Genomic DNA, 16374 nt, shown 5'->3' on the forward strand with positions numbered 1-16374 from the left:
GAAGTACTCCGACCTCCTCCCATTTTTCGCTGCACTCGCCATTGGGGCCTCGTACAGCAATCTCACCCATTTAATAAACCCCTCCCCGAACCTCTCTAACACCTCCCACAAGTACCCCCACTGAACCCTATCGAAGGCCTTCTCCGCATCCAATGCCACCACAATCTCCGCCTCTCCTTCTGCCGCCGGCATCATTATCACATTTAGCAGCCTTCGCACGTTAGTGTTCAGCTGCCTCCCCTTCACAAAACCCGTCTGATCTTCATGTATCACCCCCGGCACACAGTCCTCTATTCTAGTGGCCAAGATCTTTACCAACAACTTGGCATCCACATTCAGCAGTGAAATTGGCCTATATGATCCACACTGCAAGGGGTCCTTTTCTTGCTTCAGGATCAGAGAAATCAGCGCCCGTGACATCGTCGGGGGCAAAACTCCCCCCTCCCATGCCTCGTTAAAGGTCTGAACCAACAGGTCCGCGTATTTTTTATAAAATTCAACCGGGAACCCATCCGGTCCTGGCGCCTTCCCCGACTGCATATGGCCAATCCCTCTAACCAGCTCCTCCAACTCGATCGGCGCCCCCAGTCCCTCCACCTGCTACTCCTGCACCCTTGGAAATCGCAGCCTGTTCAAAAAGCTCTCCATTTCTTCCCCCCCCCCCCCCCACCACCACCACCACCGGCGGCTCCGACCGGTACAGTTCCCTGTAGAAGTCCCTAAAGACCCCATTGACCTCTGCCCCCTGCCGCACCACATTCCCACCCCGATCCTTCACTCCACCAATCTCCCTAGCCGCGTCCCGCTTGCGAAGCTGATACGCCAGCATCCTGCTCGCCTTCTCTCCATATTCATAGACCGCTCCCTGTGCCTTCCTCCACTGTGTCTCCGCCTTTCTGGTGGTCAATAAATCAAACTTGGCCTGCAGGCTACGCCGCTCTCCCAACAGTCCCTCCTCCGGGGCCTCCGCATACCTCCCATCTACACTCAGCAGCTCCCCCCACCAGTCTCTCCCTCTCCCCCCTCTCCTTATGGGCTCAGATGGAGATCAGCTCCCCCCCCCCCCCCCCCCATATGATCAGGCCCCCCGCCTCCAGGTCAGGAATGCGGCCCAACATACGCCTCATGAAACCAGCATCATCCCAATTTGGGGCATACACATTTACCAACACCACCCCCCCCCCCCCCTGCAGCTTACCGCTCGCCATCACATATCTGCCGCCACTATCAGCCACCACCTCAGACGCCTCAAATGCCACCCATTTCCCCACCAGGACCGCCACCCCCCGGTTCTTCGCGTCGAGCCCTGAATGGAAAACTTGCCCCACCCACTCCTTCCTCAGACGAACCTTGTCCGCCATCTTCAGGTGAGTCTCCTGAAGCATGGCCACGTCCGCCTTCAGCCCCTTCAGATGCGAAAACACCCAGGCCCGCTTCACCGGCCCATTCAACCTCCGCACGTTCCATGTGATCAGCCGGATCAGGGAGCACACACCCCCCCCCCCCCCCCCCCCCCCCCCCCGGTCGACTAGCCATAGCCCATCGACTGCTCGCCCCTGGCCAGCACCCCCACTCGGCCCGTTTCCCACGGCGGTAGACCCTCACCCCAACCCGCACCAGCTCCTCCCTGGCCAATCCAGCAGCAACCCGGTATCTCCTCCCCCCCCCCCCCCCCCCCCCCCCCCAGCTGACTTCTGCTGACCCCGGCAGCTCCCACCCTAACTCCGACCCCTCCCGCTTTAGGGTCTCACTCCCCCCGCAGCAGCTCCTTGGCACCGCTCCACGAAAACGGAACTGATATCCACACCCCTTGCCTCCAGCTCCACCCCCCTCGTCCCGCAGCGCGGGAAACCAGAGGAAAGCCCGCGCTTACCCACTGCCCCACCCCACATCCTCAACGCAGCTCCCAAATAGCAGTCCCAACCCATCCACCACCCCCGTACAAACAAAAACAGAACAACCACAGACCCCAACACCCCTCTTAAAACACAAAACCATAACTAACATCATCCGAAAGTCGGAAAAAAAACCCAACAGCATAAACAGTGATACAATAAAAAACACCCCACAGTCCCCAATCCCTAGTTCGAGTCCAACTTTTCAGCCTGCGCAAAGGCCCACGCTTCCTGCGGGGACTCAAAATAGTGATGCCGGTCCTTGTAGGTGACCCACAAGCGCGCAGGCGGCAGAATGCCGAATTTCACCTGCCTGCTATGGAGCATCGCCTTCGTCCGGTTAAACCCGGCTCTCCGCTTGGCCACCTCCGCACTCCAGTCCTGGTAGATACGCACTACCGAATTCTCCCACATGCTGCTCCTCATCTTCATGGCCCATCGCAGCACACACTCCCGGTCACTGAACCGATGGAACCACACCAGCACCGCCCGCGGGCGTTCATTCGCCTTAGGCCTCCTGGCCAGTACTCTGTGGGCCCCCTCCAGCTCCAGGGGCAGATGGAAAGATCCTGCCCCCACCAGCGAGTTCAGCATCACGGCCACATAAGCCGGCAGGTCCGACCCCTCCAGCCGCTCCGCGAGGCCCAGGATCCGCAAGTTCTTCTTGACCGAAACTCCATCTTCTCAAAGCAATCCTGCCACTTTTTGTGGAGCGTCTCGTGCATCTCCACCTTCCCTACGAGGGTCGAGACCTCATCCTCACGCTCAGAGGCCTGCTGCTGCAACTCAAGGATTGCTGCACCCTGGGTTGTCTGGGTCTCCAGCAGCTTTCTTGTCGTAACCTTCAGAGAGTCCAGCAACTCCACTTTCAGCTCCGTAAAGTAGCGCAGAAGGGCCGCCTGCTGCTCTTCCGCCCACTGCCTCCACTCCTCGGGGGCTCCACTGGCCGCCATTTTGTCCACCTTCACCCGCTTTTCCAAGGGAGCTGCTGCCGCTTTTTTCCTCGCCCACTCCGGGTCAGCATCATAAATCCCGGGGGTATTGCTCCAGACCCCTTTACACACCAGGAATCGTCGAATCAGCGCCGTTTGGGGCCCTTAAAAGAGCCCACAAGCCCGATAGAAGCGGGAGCTGCCGAACGTGCGGCTTAGCTCCGCATTGCTGCCACCGGAAGTCATATTGGGCTTTCTTTATCCAACATTCATAGCAGTAGATACTGGGGTAGGGCCATGTTAACATCAACCAGAGACAGAGTGGTTTCTCTAGCTGTTTAGTATAGATTCCAAAAAAGCTATGCTTTTGTTTTCACCCGATGTGGCCTCTTGATTGCTTGCTTGACCCTTTTTTACGAAGTTGCAAACTGATTGAGTGCATTGAAGACAGTCAGCCATTCGGTATTTGCATGTGTCGGTGGTTTCAAAGTGTAACATTTATCTATTACAATGGATGTTACCCAGGGCAGTGATTTTCAAACCTGTTCCTGGACCCACTTTTGCCAACAATTGACCTTAGTGACCCATGCGACGCACCATGTTTGCTTACCTTTAATGCAAAAAGGGAGCCTGATTGGTCCTCATGATCTTAGTCCAACAGGTTCACAGGACGAGAGGGCAATGCACATATCAAGTGCATATTCAGCAAGTTCCTTTCTGCCATCTTCATCTTTGTGAGAACCAAAAGTCCAACCTCTTGCATGTAGGTCATTGTGAAAGGCAATGGCAACAAAATGCTTGTTTTACTCAACACTGGATACTCCTGGGAGATGCTACTCCAGAATGCTGACAGCCTCATGAACTTTTGGCCTATTTTTAATGTGCTGTCACAGGTCAGGTACAACAGCTTCGTCTTTTAATTTGGAGTCAGCTGTAAGTTAATAACTGACTCTGGGGTCTCAACCTCAAATGGAATTTTTCACCCATCACTTTTCTCTTTCAAAATCATAGATTATCATAGAATTTACAGTGCAGAAGGAGGCCACTTGGCCAATCAAGTCTGCACCGGCTCTTGGAAAGAGCACCCTACCCAAGGTCAACACCTCCACCCTATCCCCATAACCCAGTAACCCCACCCAACACTAAGGGCAATTTTGGACACTAAGGGCAATTTATCATGGCCAATCCACCTAACCTGCACATCTTTGGACTGTGGGAGGAAACCGGAGCACCCAGAGGAAACCCACGCACACACGGGGAGGATGTGCAGACTCCGCACCGACAGTGACCCAAGCTGGGAATCGAACGTGGGACCCTGGAGCTGTGAAGCAATTGTGCTATCCACAATGCTACCGTGCTGCCCAAATGTGAAACTTCTTCTCTCATTTGCCAGTATTTCCTTGCAATAATGCACATGGGCATCGCATCCTTATTTGCATCGCATCCTTATTGCATTGGCACAATTGACAGACCCATACCTCGAGAAATCATCTTGGTACAACTTTGTTCCCAAATTAAGTATCTTCTAGCTAGAGATGGAATCTTCTTCACAAGAGGAGAGGGTGGCGCCAAAGGAAAGGAAGGCTGTTCATCTGAGCCCCTGGAGTTCTGTACAGAGTTAACACAGCACTGCTCTGTCATGCCCTGGGCTGTCCTGACCAACTCTTGCCAACATATTCAGATGTGAGATCCTGGACAACTAGGTACACTGCCTATTTGTGTCCCTTGTTGTCTCTTCCTTATAGTAAAGTAATGCATCTTCACCGTCCTCTAGCCTTTCTTGCTAGCAGCTAGAAAATAGAAGAAGCTGCCCTCTGTGATTTGGCACCAAAAGCACATGCATACAGGGCACTTGATGTCAACACTTGGAGTATAGTGTTCAATTCTGGTCGCCACACGACCAGAGGGATGTGGAGGCTTTTGAGAGGGTGCAGAAGAGATTTACCAGGATGTTGCCTGGTATGGAGGGCATTGGCTGTGAGGAGAGGTTGAATAAACTTGGTTTGTTCTCACTGGAACAAAGGAGGTTGAGGGGCGACCTGATAGAGGTGTACAAAAGTATGAGGGGCATAGACAGAGTGGATAGTCAGAGACTTTTTCCCAGGGTAGAGGAGTCAATTACTAGGGGGCATAGGTTTGAGGTGCGAGGGGCAAAGTTTAGAGGAGATGTACGAGGTAAGTTTTTTACACAGAGGGTTGTGGGTGCCTGGAACCCGCTGCCGGAGGAGGTGGTGGAAGCAGGGACGATAGTGATGTTTAAGGGGCATCTTGACAAATACATGAATAGGATGGGAATAGAGGGATACGGACCCCGGAAGATTAGAAGATTTTAGTTTAGACAGGCAGCATGGTTGGCACAGGCTTGGAGTGCTGAAGGGCCTGTTCCTGTGCTGTACTTTTATTCGTTCTTCTTTGAAGTGCATGTGACCTGCTTACTGCTGCTGCTTATGGTCGGAAGACTGCACACAGCCCCGTTTCGTTCTCATTCAAAAGCCAGTAGTGGCCGCCATTCTCAATTTAAAAGCTGGTAGCAGCTATTGGGTGCTCCTCCCGCGATTACGACCACCGAGAAAACAGTGTGACCGCTCCGTGACCCTCCTGATACCCACTTGTTGGTCGCAACCTGTACTTTGCAAAGTCCCGTCTTAGGACTGTCAATAAGTGTCTGTTTTGTGAACATGCTTACTATCTGTGGGTTTTTGTGGATATGCTTATTTTCTGCTGGTATTGGTCAGGTTTTGGAGTGGTGGAGGTTGAAGGAATTAGACACTGTTTCTCTTCCCTCTTCCAGGATAAAGTTCAGCAGGTTTGTTTCTAACTTCTTACTGTGCTCACCCCAGTCCAACGCCGCTTCTCTTTTCTCTGTGATGTTTTAAAGTTTAAATTTGAATGTATTACAGCTGAGGAAAATGTTTGAGGGGATAATTGGGGGGAAATGGGTGAAGATGATTCTGGCTTTCTGTTAAGTGCACACCTGAAAGTGGATGGAGTGTTCTGAAGGAAGTGAGTAACAGTGTGAAAGGAAAGTGAAGGAAACAGAGATTGCGTGGTTAGTTCAAAGGAGAGATATTAGAGATAGTGATGGTAATGAAGGGTGATGGACTGGAATAGTAGTAGTGGGAACCTGAAGGGTACCGTTACAGGACATAATACGAAAGAGGGATGGTGGAGTTAGTTGGAAAGGGAGCTGTTTGGCCTTTACAACTCCCACCCAGATGCTTGTTCCTTACCCTGCGAAACTATGTCATGTCATGCACACGTGCTAAAGCAAAGGATAGAAGAAAAAGCAGATGGAAAAAGAAAAATAGTTGAAAAATGTCAGGGAAGCAACGTGTGCAAAATTGGATAACATTTTTATATTCATTTGTGCCGTTGTAGTTGCACTTCAGAAGGTGGTGGTGAGTTTCCTACTTGTGAACCACTGAAGTCCTTGAGGTGTAGATGCACTCAGTGTTGTTGGGGTTGGGGGAGGTGAATTCCAGGACTTTGACACAACAAAAGATATATTTTGCTGTTCTTGTCCTTCTAGATGGTAGTGGTAATGGGTTTGGAAGATGCAGCCGAAAGAACCTTGGTGCGTTCCTGCAGTGCATCTTGTAGATGGTACACAGAGCTGCTACTGTTTGACAGTGATGGAGGGGTTGAATGTTTGTGGAAGGGGTAGCAGTCAAGCAGACTAAGTTGTCTTGGGTGGTGGCGAGCTTCTTGAGTGTTGTTGGAGCTGCGCACATCCAGGCAAGTGGAGAGTATTCCATTATACTCTTGACTTATGCCTTGTGGACAGACTTTGTAGTCGGGAAGTGAGTTACTCGCTCTAGGATTGCTCTGGCAGCCACAGTATTTATATGGCTGAGCCAGTTCAATTTCTGGCCAAGATGTTTATAGTGAGGGATCCAGCAATAATAATGCCATTAAATGTCAAGGGCAATGGTTAGATCCTCTCTTGTAGGAGACGGTCATTGCCCGGCACTTGCATGGCGTGCATGTTACTTGCCACTTGTCAGCCACAGCCTGGAAATTGTCCAGGTCTTGCTACAATTGGACAAGGACTTCTTCAGTATCTGAGCAGTCGCGAATGGTACAGAACATTATGCAGACATCAGTGAACATCCCCACTTCTGACCTTATGATGGAGGGAAGGCCATTGATGAAGCAGCTGAAGATGCTTCGGCCGAGGGCACCACACTGGAACTTCCGCAGTGATGTACTGGAGCTGAAGTGATGGACTTCCAACCACCACAACCACTTTCTTTGTGCCAGCTATGAATACAACCAGTAGAGGATTTCCCTCCATTCCCATTGACTCCAGTTTGCTGTATTCTTGATGTCATACTCCGTCAAATGCTGCCTTAATGTCAAGGGCAGTCACCCTTATCTCGCCTATTGCAATGCTTGTACAAGTTCCACTGGTATTTTCAAAAAATGGCAAGTGTCAGGTCAAATTTCTCATTTCAAGTAGAAATATCACTTCAGACATTCTGGCTCAAGCATTTTGAATTTTCTTATTTAACCTTTTTGGTACTTGTTTAGACTTGTTCTCTTAAAGTGATGCATCGATTTAAAAAAAAAAAAAAATCTGCATGGTATAATGTTTCTGTATTCATAAAGCACTGCATTCTTCGACATAAACCATGAACAGCATCAGTTAATTTATTCTTAAGGATAATACAGGTCCTGTTATGTATTTTTATCTATTACATTTCAGATGCTACACTCAACTTTATTACATTTCAAAACAGCAGACACAACATAGAGTAAGCATGTGTGTATTTTCATAATGTCTGTATGAATTCATTCAGTGTCCACTGTGTAGCAGTCTTAATTGACCTATAATGGACCTCATGTTTATTTAACAGCAATCTAACTTTGTAGCTGTAAAGAAAGATACACTTGCATGTTTACAAGGTCTGTTTCCAGCTTGGTAAAACATGGCATAATTTGCTGCACATTGAACACTACCAAAGGAAATTTGCTAATAAAAGGGAAACTGTTAAGTGTATGCAAAAATAGTAAAACTATATATATAGTAACCAACAATGCAGCTTTGAAATATCTGGAAAGCAACCAGGAATCTGCACAAACCAGATAATCTCTGTTTTTAAATTTAGAGTACCCAATTGCTTTTTTTCCAATTAAGGGGCGATTTAGTGTGGCCAATCTATCTACCCTGCACATTTGGGTTGTGGGGATGAGGCCCATGCAGACATGGGGAGAATGTGCAAACTCCACCTGGACAGTCACCTGGGATTGAACCCGGATCATCGGTGCCGTCAGGCAGCAGTGCTAACGACTGCGCCACCGTGTCGCCCCAGCCAGATAATCTTGATTGATGTGATACAGGTCTAAGGTGAAACGTTGTACTTTTTAAAATAATTGATAAAGTTGTTGTGGCTTGTCAGACTGTAAAGAAATTGATGTTTAATACTTGGGTGATGTCATTTTCAAACCAGGCAAATCATCTCTAATTTAATTTATAACCTTAATTGTAGGGATGATGAATTTTTGTTCAAGCAAAACCTTCAACCCTGCAGCATTTGTGTCGTCTTCGACAGGTTAATGCATCTACTGTGGAATATGGAATATTGTCAGTATCGTAAAATATTCGGCAGTCCTTGACTTTGCAGAGGATCAAGTTGATTTTATTTTGCGGTAAATGTTAACCTTTAGATACGTTGGAGACTAAACTGTGTTCATTTTTCCTTTAATTAAAGACCAGACTTGAAATATACCAGGCATAAATCCATCAGCTTTACTTATAGCTGATGCATAGATGTTTGGTGAACAATGATGCAGGCTAATTTAATACTTTCTTCAGTTTTTGGTTCCTGTTCTTACAATGAGATTCTACTCTTTAGCCCAGAACAGTCTATACTCCGTAATTGAGGACAAGGCTTTTCGCTTCTCTCATTGAAAGGTATTCTAATTTGTATTGGTTTCGTTCAAAACAATTGTGTACTGCTTAGCATGCAAGAATCAATCCAAGAAAGGTGAATCAGATTAGCTCACGCTTTGGTGCTTAGTTGGATGAATAAATGCCTATTTCCCAAGTCTACTCATTTAATTATATGATAAATGAGATGCAATCCCTTTGGGGAAATGAAAGTTGTTATTAACCACACCAGGCTGACGCATGCCTTATTGGAAGAGCAAGATAGTGACTTTGATCAGTAAACTAACCTTTAATAATAAGACATAAAAAAACAATTGTTGATCAGATTATATATTTAACTACCCGTTAACCATAATGTTGTAGAATTATGGCTATACCTGGATTTGCATTTTAGAGCAATGACCTCAAAAGACTGACCAACGAGGTTGACAACTGCACACTGACAATTATGATTCCTCTTGCATGTTTTGTGTGTATCGCTATGTGTAATGAAAATTATGGAATTTAGCTCCTATTTTAATCAGAATTCAGGAAGGCAGACTGAGGGCAGTTTTGTAGAGCATTATGCATAACGCTGGTTTCTGCTCATGTGGCCTTCGGATATAGTATGATAGATAAATTATTTAGATTAGCGGAGGAATTTTTTGAACATCTGGTATAAGATCTGTTGTATAGACTGATTACAGTGGGCAATCCTGTTAATTTGTGCAGGCACAATACTTTTGAATTGCACATTAAGTATTCAAAATTTCAGCTAAATTGAAATTGTCTAACTAAAAATGTACATAAAGCACTAAATGTTTTTAAGTGACTGCATTATTGGCTAACATTAAGTTGTAATAAAGTGCATCGTTCATCAACAAACAGCATGGTTTTCAAAATAGAAATGTTAGGGAGCAGTTTTCTATTGCAACCAAAAAATAGATCTGATTGGTTGCCCCTCACTTCATTTGTTTATCTATTTCCTGAATACAGTTTAGAAAGATGATTGTAAGGATCCTCCTGTCAATTCCCATTTATCTCTTGTTTATTCCCTTTTTTCTTTTGACTTGTTTCTTTATAATTTTTATACCTGGAGAATTACTGGGACCAATACGGGCAGCACAGTAGCATTGTGGATAGCACAATCGCTTCACAGCTCCAGGGTCCCAGGTTCGATTCCGGCTTGGGTCACTGTCTGTGCGGAGTCTGCACATCCTCCCCGTGTGTGCGTGGGTTTCCTCCGGGTGCTCCGTTTTCCTCCCACAGTCCAAAGATGTGCAGGTTAGGTGGATTGGCCATGATAATTGCCCTTGGAGTCCAAAATTGCCCTTAGTGTTGGGTGGGGTTACTGGGTTATGGGGATAGGGTGGAGTTGTTGACCTTGGGTAGGGTGCTCTTTCCAAGAGCCGGTGCAGACTCGATAGGCTGAATGGCCTCCTTTTGCACTGTAAATTCTATGATACAATACCTTTGAGATGGACTTCACTTTTAATGTAAAAAAAAAGAAGCAATCTAGCAGGAAGTGTTGACATCGGTGATGACTCATCTTGATGGACTTGGCTTTCGGCCAGTGAGCTGCTTACTTTGCCGGGCTCTCAGCTGATAGTCTATCTTGTATGGTGCTGACCGTTCTGGAATGTTCTGCCAAGGACAAGAAGGCTTCATCTGGTTTTTAGTCTCGGTTTGAACTCAGAGCTGAAGTAATCTGAGACCTGTGGAGACTCTGAGGCCTGTGGAACTGGAATTGACCACGCATAAGCCCAGGGTGCTGTTACATAAAGTGGGTCTTTGTCCGGGATTTGAAATGTTGCGCAGTGAATTTGGATTATAGCGTAAGAGATATCCGCTATGTAGTGATACAACTGGATGGCTAAGCATTTTCTTCAGATGGAAAACCTAGATCTGGTTCATTTGGAGAGGCTTCGCAAAGACCCAGGAGTTGAATTAGCAGGGAAATTAAAACTGGCCGTACCAGCTAGAGCTAAGAAGGTGGAGGTACTTGAAGCGATTGCTTAGCGTTTAAATTTTATGGAGGTGCTAGGAACACGGGAGTTAACGAGAGAGTGTAGCATCAGGAATGTCTTCTGGTGGGGAAATTGAATTGGGGAGAGTTTAGTTGCAGTTAGAGTATGGAAGGGAATTGAAACAAATTTTGAGTTTAAGAGCCCCTGCAGCTTTATAAAACCGTGGTTAGCCCACAATTGGAATGTTGTGTCCAGTTCTGGTCGTCTCATGGGAAATGATGTGGATGCTTTGGAGAGGGTGCAGAGGAGATTTACCAGGATGCTGCCTGGACTGGAGGGCATGTCTTGTGAAGAAAGGTTGAGGGAGCTAGGGCTTTTCTCACTGGAGCAAAGAAGAAAGAGAGGCGACATGATAGAGGCGTACAAGGTGATGAGAGGCATGGATAGCCAAGGACTTTTCCCCAGGGTGGAAACGGCTGTCACAAGGGGAAATAATTTTAAGGTGATTGGAGGAATGTATAGGGGAGATGTCAGAGGTAGGCTCTTTACACAGAGAGTGGTGGGTGCGTGGAATGCACTGCCAGCATAGATGGGGGAGTCAGAGTCATTAGGGACATTTAAGCGATCTTGGACAGGCACATGGATAGCAGTAAATTGAAGGGGTGTAAGTTAGGTTGATCTTAGATTAGGATAAATGGTCGGCACAACATTGTGGGCCTAAGGGCCTGTACTGTGCTGTACTGTTCCTATGTTCTATGAATAGAAATAGAAATGCAGCAAAATCAGAAATAGAAATGCAGCGAAAGCAAAAAGAGAAAGAAATGAAAATGGAGGTGTTGAGGTTGGAAAATGAGAGAAAAGAAAGAGAAAGGGAGAGAGACTTGCAGCTTTGGGGTACTGGAAATAGATGGGAAGCTGCCAGAATATAGAGGGGAACTTAGTCCTAGAATGGAAGTCAGTGACAATATTTATTTGAAAGAATTATAATTCCATCGAGTCTTCACCGACCCTCTGAAAGAGCTTCCAACCTGGACCTACTCTCCCACCCTATCCCTGTAACCTCATCTAACCTACACATCTTTGGACACTAAGGGGCAATTTATTGTGGCCAATCCACCTATTCTGCACATCTTTGGACTGTGGGAGAAAACCGGAGCACCCAGAGGGAACCCATGCAGACACGGGAAGAACGTGCAAACTCCACACAGTCACCCAAGGCCAGAATTTAACCTGGGTCCCTGGTGCTGTGAGACAGTAGTGTTTAAATATCTGTAAATTTATATCGGCTCTCCCAAACTTTGAAGAGAAGGAAGTAGAAACGTTCTTTAGGGATTTTGAGAAAATAGCAACCCAAATGGAGTAGCCAAAAGCAAAGTGGGCATTACTCCTGCAGAGTAAATTGACGGTGCCGGCACAGGAAGTTTATGCTTCCCTGTCAGAGCAGGAGTCTAAGGACAATGAAGCAGTAAAAAAGGTAATTCTGGATGCGTATGAATTGGTTCCCAAAGTATATAGGCAAAAATTTCAGACTTTGAGGAGTCAGTCGGGACAGACGAATGCAGCATTTGAAAGAGTTGAACAGAACAATTTTAATAGATAGGTACGAGCATTGGGTGTTGAAACTACCAATGAGGCTCTGAGAAAGGTCATTCTTGGAGTTCAAGAATTCCTTACCTTCTATAATAAGAACCCATGTTGAAGACCAGAGGGCACAAACTGCTAGGCAAGCAGCAATTATGGCTGACGATTGAGATAAAAATTTAAACCAATGTTCCATCACCCCATAATTCTGAAAAGGATAGGAAGAGGGAGAGTGAGAGGAAGGCAAGTAGTCAAGGTAAAGAATGGATAGCTAGGAATGCTCCGAGTTTGCCTTCTCAGACCAGGAAGGAAGGTACTATGGGTGGAGGTGAAGCCAAGTGTCACCATTGCAACAAGGTGGGCCATGAGGGTTCAGCATGTTGGAAGAAAAGCCCATGGGACTTGTGGGGGTTCATAGGGGGGATTCTGTAAAGGGAGCAGACTGCAAAAACCCCATTAACATTCCCTTTAAGTGAGCAGGTTTGCTGTGAAGGAAAGTACACCTAACAACACTACGCTAGTTAGTCAAGATGAGGACCATCGAGACTGTGAAGTGATACCAAGCAAGCGGCTGATTGACCCACATCCTTTTTGAAGATCTACAGCACCTCTTCGAGCTGATGTGGATAGCAAGGGAGGTGAAGCAATTATCAATCAATTCCTTTTGAGTATTAAGGAGAAGGTGGATAGAGAACACTGTAGTGGAATTGCGCCCGCAGACGTTGACCAAAAACTCCCCAAAGATTCATTGAGCCAATAATGCGCCATGATCTGATTAACACCATTATGGTCCACGGAACACCAAAGAGAGTCTGGGAGACTGACTGCCACGTTGGAGGCTGAATCTATGTTGGTGTCCCTGGACTTTTCCAAACCATTATCCACTTGCATTTGTAGAGACATTTAAAAGAAAATTGGAATGCAAGATTATTCTGTTGGAGATTATGATTGCAACAGCGTGATGTTAAACCTATATATGTTCCTGGAAAAGATAATGTGTTTGTAATTACTTTGTCATATGTTTAAAAGCTGACTCATTACTAATGTAGAAATGAGGAAAGAGACTTGTATAATGGGGCTGGGTTAGATAGGTATGTGTGGGTGTTGGATATCTTGCATACCTCATAATGAAACATCTGCACCCAGAAAGTTCATTCTTTTAGGGGGGAGGTCTGTAAGGATCCTCCTGTTAATACCCATTTGTCCCTATTTCAACCAAAAGATAGATCTCATTGGTTGCCAGTCGCTTCATTTGTTTATATATTCCCTGTATGCAATTTGGAAAGATGATTTGAATTTTTGAATTGTAAGGATCCTCCTGTTAATCCCTGTTTGTCCCTTGTTTATTCTCTTTCTTTTCTTTTGTTTTGTCTTTTATAATTTTTGTACCTGGACAATTACTGGGACCTACCTATACCTTTAAGATGGACTTAACCTTTAATGTAAAAAAGCAGAATCCAGTAGGACCTGCTGACATCAGTGATGAGACATCTTGATGGAATTCGCTGTCAGTCAATTAACTGTTTACTTTGCTGGGCTCTCAGCTGGGAGATCAAAGGTCGCTGCTCAGGGAAAGCAAAACTAAAGAATAAATGACAAATGACGCAGTTGGGGTGCTGGGTGGGTGGGTTTGCATTGGGGCAAAAAAAGGTATCAGGATGGAGGAGAATGTTCGCAGTCTAACATTGTTGAACTCAATGTTGAGTCCTGAGAGCTTTAAAATACCTAATCAGAAGATGAGGCGCTGTTCTTCGGCTTCACTGGAACATTACAGCACGCCATGATGTGCCTGTGGGCATGAGAACAAGACATAGAGTTGAAATGGAAAGGATCAGGAAGTTTGGGGTTATGCTTGTGGATAGAGCGAAGGTGTTCTACAAAGTGGTCTCTCGGTCTGTGTTTACTTTTCCCAATGTAGAATTGGAGCAGGAATAGAGTAAACCAAATTGAAGGAGGTGCAAGTGAAATGTTGCTTCAGGAAATCCCGTTTGACAAATGTAGAGTTTGAGAATGTGGCCAGTAGATAAGGAGGAACCAGTAGATATAGTATACCTGGCTTTCCAAAAAAGGTACAGCACAAAAGATTAATAACTTGACACTCCCTATACTATACTCCATCTGCCATCTTGTTTCCCACTCATTTAACCTGTCTATACCTCTCTGCAGCCTCTTTGTGCCCTCATCTTACCTTTCCACCTAACTTGGTATCATCAGAAAACTTTGATGCAATCTTTAAGCCAGAGAGTAATCTATGTAGCTGAGACCCCAGCACTGATCCTCGTAGCGCTGCACTGGTCATTGCCTGCCAATTTGAAAAAAAAACATTTATTTCCACTCCCTGCTTCCTATCTGTTGCCAATGCTAAGATATTGGCCCCGGCAGTAATTGATTTGTTCTAATCGTACTGTTTCTCTAAGCCCATTGTTAAGACTTCCTTAATTATAGATTCCACCATTTTCGCAACAGCTGATGTTCGGCTAACTAGCACGCAGTTCACACTTTTCTCTCTCTCTCCATTCTTTCTTACAAAGTGGTGTAACATTTGGCAACTTCCAATCTAATGGAACTGTTACTGAATCTAAGAAATGTTATTAAATCATAGATAGCACATTCACTAACTTTGTAGCTATCTCTTTTAGAATCTGAGGGTGTAGGCCATCCGGTCCCTGGGATTTGTTAGATTATAATCCCTTAAATTCTCCAATACATTCTCTGCTGATTTTAATTTCCTCAACCCAGGGGGGTTGTTGTTTCTGGTATGGGACTTGTGTCTTCTGTGATGACAGACATAAAAATATTTGTTCAAAGCCTCTGCCATTTCCTCATTCCCATGATAATTCCTCCTGTCTTTTCCAAGAGACCTTGTTTAGCTATGCTTTCTTTTTCATATGCCAACAAACGTTATTGCAACCTTTTTCTGTATTTCTGGACAGTTCGCACTCGTATTTTTTCCCTTTTTATCAATGCTTTGCACTTTTGGCCATTTTTTCCTCATCTCTCCTTGAATCCCATGTGTATTTCATCTTGTATATTTCCTGTTGTTTTTGCTGCTTGCTTTGCACTCCATGTCTGTAAAGAGTATCCCTGGTTCTTGCCCTGTTTACAGAGGGCATGGATTTCAAACAAACACTGGATGACTGGACTTTTCCACTGACAAACCTGCTGATGTCTATGAGCAAACTATATAAGAAATGAATGGCGAAGGGCGTAGCTTGGCCCCTCAAAATAAAGATCCTGACCAATAGACTTTTGATAAAGTAGCAAACTAGTTAGATTAATTAGCTTTGCATTTTTGCTGCATCGCATGTCAACTGTGGCAGTCTCAACTCTTGAGTCAGAAGGTTGTGGGTACAAGTTCCATTCCATTGAGCACAATACAGTTGGAATGCTGCACTGCCAGAGATGCTGTGTTTCGGATGAAACGTTCCATGCCCTCAGGTGGCCTTGAAGAATCCCATTACACCATTTAATTGAGGAAAAGTGGCATTATCTACGGTGCAGCTGGTCAATATTCCTTAATCAACATCACCAAAACATGTTATCTAATTGTTATCTTATTGTTGTTTGTGGGAGCCTAGCTGTCTCGTTTGCTGTGTCGCAATAATGATTGCATTTCAAGAGGTAACTTGGTTGTGAATATTTGGGATGCCTAATGGCCCTGAAAGAAAGGCTTTCATTTATATAGCACCTTTCATGACCACTGGATATCTCAAAGCACTTCCAGCTTTTGAAGTACAAAGACGCTATATAAATGCACGCCTTTATTTTTTTATCCATACGTTGTTAGCTTCTGTCATCATGAGGATGGGTTCTTAAGTACTCCGATGACGTCGTTTATTTAAATATCTCCACAATTGCATCCAAAGATTTACTTGATTTGGGGAGGGGAAAGTCAGAGAGAATGAAAACCAATCTGGTTAATGTATTATCCATGAAACATTCATTATTTTTTTTCAAGTCATTGAATGGGGTGCTTAAGTAAGGGAACAAAATGTGACAAATGTTGTAATTATTTTTTCCGTTGCTGTTTCCTTTCCTAGACATTAGACTTGGACAAAAATGCACTACAAAAAGTAAAGAAATCGGCAAAATCAATAAACACTTCAGGTCAAGGTAAGTTACAGCTGCAA

The 16374-nt window shown here is 45.4% G+C and overlaps 1 protein-coding gene across 6 annotated transcripts in view; it reads left to right on the forward strand.

The window, feature by feature from the left end:
• LOC119972781 (arf-GAP with SH3 domain, ANK repeat and PH domain-containing protein 1-like) overlaps positions 1-16374 on the forward strand; it is a 363380-nt gene that overhangs the window by 114699 nt on the left and 232307 nt on the right. For all 6 annotated transcript variants that reach the window (XM_038810147.1, XM_038810150.1, XM_038810143.1 and 3 more), the window contains exon 4: positions 16285-16357. In XM_038810147.1, coding sequence (XP_038666075.1) covers positions 16285-16357 — 73 coding nt within the window. The remainder of the gene's footprint in view (positions 1-16284; positions 16358-16374) is intronic.

The sequence above is a fragment of the Scyliorhinus canicula genome, chromosome 10, assembly GCF_902713615.1.
Source record: "Scyliorhinus canicula chromosome 10, sScyCan1.1, whole genome shotgun sequence".
Classification (NCBI taxonomy): domain Eukaryota; kingdom Metazoa; phylum Chordata; class Chondrichthyes; order Carcharhiniformes; family Scyliorhinidae; genus Scyliorhinus; species Scyliorhinus canicula.